This window comes from Penaeus monodon, chromosome 11, assembly GCF_015228065.2.
Source record: "Penaeus monodon isolate SGIC_2016 chromosome 11, NSTDA_Pmon_1, whole genome shotgun sequence".
NCBI lineage: Eukaryota > Metazoa > Arthropoda > Malacostraca > Decapoda > Penaeidae > Penaeus > Penaeus monodon.
In genome coordinates, this window is record NC_051396.1 from 47,344,423 (window position 1) to 47,351,922 (window position 7,500).

Here is a 7,500-nt window from a genome sequence, read left to right on the forward strand (position 1 = left end):
TCCCTCTCTCTCTCTCTCTCTCTCTCTCTCTCTCTCTCTCTCTCCTCTCTCTCTCTTCTCTCTCTCTCTCTCTCTCTCTTCTCTCCTCTCTTCTCTCTCTCTCTCCTCTCTCTCTCTCTCTCTCCTCCCTCTCTCTCCTCTCCTCTCTCTCTCTCTCTCTCTCTCTCTCTCTCTCCTCTCCCTCTCCCTCCCCCCCCTCTCTCTCTCTTTCTCCCTCTCCCTCTCCCTCTCCCCCTCTCTCTCTTCCTATTTCTAATTCTCATTCCTCTTTCTACCTCCTAATCTTATCTTCCTATCTCTCTTCCTACTCTCCTTGCCATTCGGAGCAAACCTACCTTGTGGGTGACGGCGGCGTAGAGCAGGTAACCCGCCGTCGAGTGCGCGACGCCCTTGGGAGAGCCGGTGCTGCCGGAGGTGTACAGGAGGAACAGCAAATCCTCGGCGTTCTGAAGAGCGGGAGGGCACTCTGTGGAGGCGACGCGCATGGCCTGCGGATTGTTGGGGTTTGATCGGAATGGATAACAGATGAAAATGGTGGTTTGTTATGATCCAGGGAGGGTAAATACATTGAATAAAATTGAGGAAGAAGTGAAGTTTAAGATGTAGAGGAAGTGCAGTTAAAAGTGGAGAAGAAATGCTGTTTAAAATGAAGGAAAAACACAGTGTAAAATGGAGAAAAAAAATGCAGTTGGAAATGAAGGAAAAATACAATTTAAAGTGAAGGAAAAATACGTATAAAATGGAGAAGAAATGCAGTTTAAAATGGAGAAAAAATAGTTATTTATGATGAAAGGAAGTAAAGTACATTCAAGTTTGATTAAAAAAAAGAAACTTAAGAAAAAAAAATCGAATAGATAAAGAGATAAAGACAGATTAAAGTTTGATTAGAATGGAAAAAAAATAGTTACATGTGATCAAGGGAGGGAAATGCATTCGAGTTTGATTTAAAAAAGAAAATTAGAAGGAAAATTGCATTCAGAGTATGAAAAATACATTCGAGTTTGATTTAAAAGAGAAAATTAGGAGGAAAAATACAAGTTCTTTATGATCAAACGAGGAAAAATACATTCACGCTTGATTAAATTGAACAAAAAATACAGTTATATATGATTAAAGAAAAAAAATTAGTTTTATATATATGATAAGAAGAGGAAAAATATACATTCATAAACAACTGAAAAGAAAAATTACATTAATATTTGATTAGAAAGAAGAAATACACTTTATATAATTAAGGAAGGAAAAAGTGCATGCACATAAGACTAAAAAGAAGGGAAAAAAACACAGTCGTATATAATTAAAGGAGGAAAAATGCATTCACAAAAGACAAAGAAAAAAAAAAAAAAAAAAATATATATATGACCCAAAGAAGGAAAAAATATAGGCCTATAAAGTTTTTAAAAAATATATAGGCGCATATAATGAAAAAGGGGAAAAAAATATATATCCTTAGTTAATAAAAAAAAAAAATACGGGCACATATTAAAAAAAAAAAAAAAAAAAAAAAAAAAAAAAATATATATATATATATATATATATATATATATATATATATATACATATATAATATATATATATATATATATATATATATATATATATATATATATATATATATATATATATATATATATATATATATATATATATATATATATATATACATAGTCACATGCACTTAAAACAAAAAAGGTACGGACATAGGCTCAAAATAAAAATTAAAAAATGAATAAATAATAAAAAAAAAAATCCCATTTTCTCTCTCTACCTGCCCGATCTACCAAGAGTCGAAAGGGCGCGAGAAAGCGGACCAAATACCTGATCTAAATGCACGTCCTTCGCTCCCATGTGGACCTCCCCGCCCGTGCGAGTGCCGACGAAGACGTGCCTGACGGAGGGACACTTGGCTACTGCGGCGTCGACCACCTTCTTCAGGTGGATCGTTTTTCCGCCGCGCACCGACTGGTCAGCTGTTATGACTGTCTCGGCACCAGCTGTCAGAGATAAAAAAATAGATAAATAGATACATGAACCGTTATTCATATTGACAGATGTAGGAAAGGTATGAAGGAGAATGAATATCTTCACGATACAAGAGATGTATTTATTTATTTATCTATATCTCTTGTATTGTGAAGATATTTATTCTCATTCATACCTTTTCAAATAAATACATAAATAAATGAAACTAGGAAATAAGATATATGAATGAGTATATATATATTAATTTTATTTTTTTTACATCTTGATTATTTTTAATTTCGATAAGTTCAGATTTTTTTTCTAGATATAATGTGATTTTTTTTCTTCATCTTAAAATACCCTTTATCTTTTTCTTTTCACTTTTGTTTTTTTGTTATTATAGCGCACTGTCTGGTGTAAACTGCCAATTCTCCCTCTTCGTGTAGGTAACGAGTCAACTGATTTCTATTGATGTGCTAAAAAAAAATTTTGATTGTGAAATGTGCTGTGATTTTCGTCTCAATTTCCTTTCCTTTCTTTCGTGTGTCTTAATTAAAATCGATTTTCCAAAAATCTCCCTCCCTCTCCCCCACTCCCTCCCCCTCCCTCACCCCCTCCCTCCCTCTCCCTCTCCCTCCCTCTCTCCCCCTCCCACCCCCTCACCCCCTTCCTCCCTCGCCCCTCTCTCTCTCTCCCTCTCCCATCCCTCTCCCCTCCCTCTCCCCCTCACCCCCTTCCTCCCTCGCCCCTCTCTCTCTCTGCCTCCCCATCCCTCTCCCCTCCTTCCTTCCTTCCTTCCAGCCCACTCGACCCACCGTCCTGGATCCTGGAGGCGAGGGCGTCGGCGGAGAAGCCGGCGAACACGACGGAGTGGACGGCCCCGATCCTGGCGCAGGCGAGCATGGAGGCGACGGCGAGCGGCGACACAGGGAGGTAGATGGCCACGCGGTCCCCTCGCCCGACGCCGCTCTCCTGCAGGACGTTCGCCAGCCGGCATACCAGCTCCTGCAGTTCCCTTCGGAGGAAGAGGGGGGCATGTCAGCCTCGAGGGGAATAGAGATCGGGTCGGTTGGTGCTTTTGTCTGTATGGTACCAACAGGAAAACCTCTTTTTTTATTTCTTTTTTTTATTCTTTTTTTATCAAAGCATTTTTCTAGTTCCCCTTTTTTTTTAATCAAAGTATATTCCCAGTTCCTATCTCGTATCCCATTCCTTGTTTCTCTTGCATTTAACAGTAAAATCTAACGCGGTTTGCTCAAAACACATTCCTAGTCCCGATCTAAAATCCCAAAGAAGAAGAAACGGACAGAAACAAACAAATAAATAAACAAAGCAGAAGAAGAAGAAAAAAAAGAAGAAAAAACAGACAGTTACAAACAAACAAACAAAACAGAAGAAGAAGAAGAAGAAGAAGAAGAAGAAGTAGAAACAGACAGTTACAAACAAACAAACAAAACAGAAGAAGAAGAAGAAGAAGAAGAAGAAGAAGACAAAAAAAAAAGATAATAATAATAATAATAATAATAATAATAATAATAATAATAATAATAATAATAATAATAATAATAATAATAATAAGAAGAAGAAGAAGAAGAAGACAAAAAATAAATAAATAAAATAACGATAATAATAATAATAAGAAGAAGAAGAAGAAGAGGAAGAAGAAGAAGAGGAAGAAGAAGAAGGAGAAGAGCAGAAAGGGAGAAAGGAAATCAGCGGGGCTGCCATCCTGCCTGGACTCACCTGTAGGTCACCCTCTGCGTGTGGCCGGGCTCGTCCTGCTCCCACAGCAAGGCCACGCGGTCCGGGTGGACGCGGGCGTGCCTGTCCACGCAGTTGACTACGACGGGCGGAAATGGGGCGGCAGTTAGGACATGTGGATTACTCGTGGTGTGAATGTTTTATATATATATATATATATATATATATATATATATATATATATATATATATATATATGTATGTATATATATATATATATATATATATATATATATATATATATATGTGTGTGTGTGTGTGTGTGTGTGTGTGTACTACATATTTTTCTTTCTTTTCTTTTCTTTTCTTTTCTTTTCTTTTCTTTTCTTTTCTTTTTTTTTTTTTCTTTTTTTCTTTTTTTTTTTACATAACGAAAACAACTAATATTTTTCATAAAGAGAAACCTTTTTTTTTCTGTAGTGCTTTCATAACAAATATTTAAAAAAATATTATTTGGTGATTACTTAATTTTGTAAAACATTTACTCCAAATTTCTTTTTTTTTCTATAACTTCATGGCAAAAAAAGAAAAAAGAAAAAAATTAAACAACGAAACTGATAATAATTCTGTAATAAATTCACTTTTTTTTTTCGTTTCTGTAACTGTAAAGATCTATTACCTGTATATTGAAAATAGTATACGGACAGCATAATAAAAATGGCCAACCTGAAGCTTTCCGCTGATGTATGTTCAAAATTCAGATTTTTATGGTAATCAGCCACATATCGATTTTCAATGAACTGAATTTCGAAACAATATTCGTGTGGCGTTCCTAATGTACTGACGATTTTTTTTTTTTTTTTTTTATTCTATTTGATATTAATTTTTATTTTTATTTTAGTTTTTTTTTAAATACATTTCGGTAGTAGTAGGCTTATCTCTCTTTTTTTTTAGGGGGGGGGGAGGGAGCCCTTTTAGTTCTCGGTCTTAGACATGCAACTCCTACCCCCCCCCCCTTCCTCCCACACACACCCTACACCCCCCTTCCCACCTCCCCCCCCCCACACACACACACACACAAACGCAGCCGACAGTTCCTCCTCGACCCCAAACCTCACCCGACGCGTTGAGCTGCCCGTCTGGGAACCATCTGAACACGTGCTTGTCGAGGTCGTGGTCAGTCACAAGGCTGAAGTCCCTCTGCCACTGCAAGCGGGACCGGGCGAGGCGACCCCAGAACTCGGCGGGCTGAGGAGAGATAGTTGGTTTATTCATGTATTTATTTGTTTGTTTGTGTAATTATTTATTTGTTTATTTAATTGTCTTTTTATTTACTTTTTTTTTTGGTGACGAATTAGCAGTCTTTTTTTTTTGGCAGGGAGTGGGGGTGTGGGGAGGGGTGAGGGGAGGGTGGGGGCGATTTCGATTTCATGAGTGAATTTCATGGTTGTTTGTGATGACTCTGTCGATACTATTCTAAAGAAATTATGGCCGTGATTAATTACTGTTGTAATTAATTATTCATAGTATCATCATCGACATTTTTGTTAATTGGTACTACTACTGTTATCATTTTCATTACAATGATCATTACTATTATTATCTTTATTATTATTATCATCTTTACCATCATTATCATGACCATCATCATCATCCACCATCATCATCACCATCATCACCTTCACCACCACCTTCATCATCGCCATCATCTTATCATCACCACCACCATCCTCACCATCATCATCATCACCATCACCATCATCACCTTCACCATCACCATCATCATCATCACCATCACCATCATCACCTTCACCATCACCATCATCATCATCACCATCACCATCATCACCTTCACCATCACCATCATCATCATCACCATCACCATCATCACCTTCACCATCACCATTATCATTACCATGACCACCACCACTATATTTTATCTTCATTGCCAACATCCTCCCTATGATATAACTTATCGTCATACCAGCTCTATCGTCATCAGAAGTGCATGATAACAGTCAAAAAAAAAAAAAAAATATCGGGATATTGCGTACTAACACGCCCCCCCCCCACCGCCCCCCCCCCTCGACAACGAATGAATGAACATGATTACACAAATACTCGAAAGAGATAAGGAATCACGTTTTTTTTTCCCTGTTTATCGTGTAGCAATAATTATTAAATTTTCTGGCATGATCAGTCGCGGTTTCTGTTGCTTTCACTGCACATAACAGATACTGAGGTAATGCTTTTTTTGTTTGTTTTTGTTTTTTTCTTTTTTAGGGAAATCGGCTGTCTACCATAAGTTTCAATGTTTGTTGATAAAACTTACACATACGATATGTAGTGTGTGTGTGCATAACAGGACACAAGTACTATTGCATATACACATGCATGCATATACATACACATACGAACATACCTACCTACATACATACACACATATACCTACTTACATAAAAAAAAACTCACGATTTTGTATAAAACTGAATTAATGTAAGTATCTACCCTATGTTATATACAGGGATGCCAGATATAAACCGGGGTTGCGTAAACTGCCTTATAGATCTGCGCTCCGACGTACGATAATAGGCAAGAGTAAAACCAAGTTATTTGTTTGATCAGCACTTTTTGTTTCAGTCAGTGTGAGCCCCTAATTACGTCGGTGTATAAGTGTAGGACTAGGGTTTTGAGCTAAAATCATTATTTGCTTATTAATCACGCCATTCTCACCCTAAAGGAAGTCGCTTGAATGATCTGGGTAAAATCCGAAGCGACTGTGTGATTCTTGTTACTTAGATATTCGTAGCGGCACTGTCATAAGCGCCCATCACAGATTCACAGACTAGAATGGGTTAATTGTGTATTTTTCCCTTCTTGTTTCTCAGTTCGCTTCATTTCGTTCGGCAGCATAGCAATAGGGACCCCCGTTGATGAGGTCTTGCACAGTCTGATATGCATAGCTAGACGTGGTTACCTCCGAATATCACTACAGCAGATGAAGAAAATCGTGGATTACGTCGCACATTTCTGAGCCGGAAGATTTGTTTTGCGAGAAGCTTGCATATAATTTTCCTTGTTCACTAATGCGTATATTCCGTCGCATATCATTATATGTTGAATTCAATATGCTAGATGAAATAATTTTGTATTAATAATATTTTCTGCTCATTGAATTATTAATCAGATGGATGTTTATCTTCGTGTCTGTGATTCATTCTTTGTGTGAGCTTACTCTCACTTTCATTCTCACTGACGCTCGCTCTCGCTCACACTTACACACACACTCACTCATCCACGCAGAACAAAAGACACCGAAACCTTTTCATTAGTGGGTTTTGTTGTCGTAATTGTAGGCATAAGATCGATGATGTACATCTTTGGCAGCGATTATGCCAGCCGTGACGAGTGACAACACTAAGCACTTCCCGTCTTCATTTTAACTTTTCTTTTTCGCGGACTGCCGTGGTCGTTTCCCTTATCTACTCATATCTATCAGAGTCGGCTTGTAGCTCAAGCTTGTCCTTGCGGGCCGCTACTCAGTTCTCCATCTATTTTTTTCTTCATCTTTGTGCGGGGGAAAAACGTGAAGAAAGAGAGTCAAAACGAACCATTAAAAACTGCATTAAAAAAAAACCGGCTAGTAACACTTAACATCCCCCCTCTCTGTTGCTTTCTTTTCTTACTATCATGGCCCTTACGTGTATGACCTTGAATCAGCGACCAAGCATAGCAGTTGGACCGCCGTCACTGCTGGTATTAAGCCTCCCGAGGATGTAGTGGAAGGGCGCCGCCTCTCGGGACGCCCGAAAGATCCGGCAAAAGACCAGGAACTCG

General features: G+C 38.1%; 1 protein-coding gene across 1 annotated transcript in view; it reads right to left on the reverse strand.

Annotated features, from left to right (window-relative positions):
- Positions 1-7,500, reverse strand: part of LOC119579007 (acetyl-coenzyme A synthetase 2-like, mitochondrial) — an 18,052-nt gene that overhangs the window by 5,329 nt on the left and 5,223 nt on the right. Inside the window, exons 2-6 of the mRNA XM_037926698.1 lie at positions 4,782-4,911; positions 3,706-3,802; positions 2,778-2,977; positions 1,819-1,994; positions 336-488 (exon numbers count right to left, since the gene is read on the reverse strand). Coding sequence (XP_037782626.1) covers positions 336-488; positions 1,819-1,994; positions 2,778-2,977; positions 3,706-3,802; positions 4,782-4,911 — 756 coding nt within the window. The remainder of the gene's footprint in view (positions 1-335; positions 489-1,818; positions 1,995-2,777; positions 2,978-3,705; positions 3,803-4,781; positions 4,912-7,500) is intronic.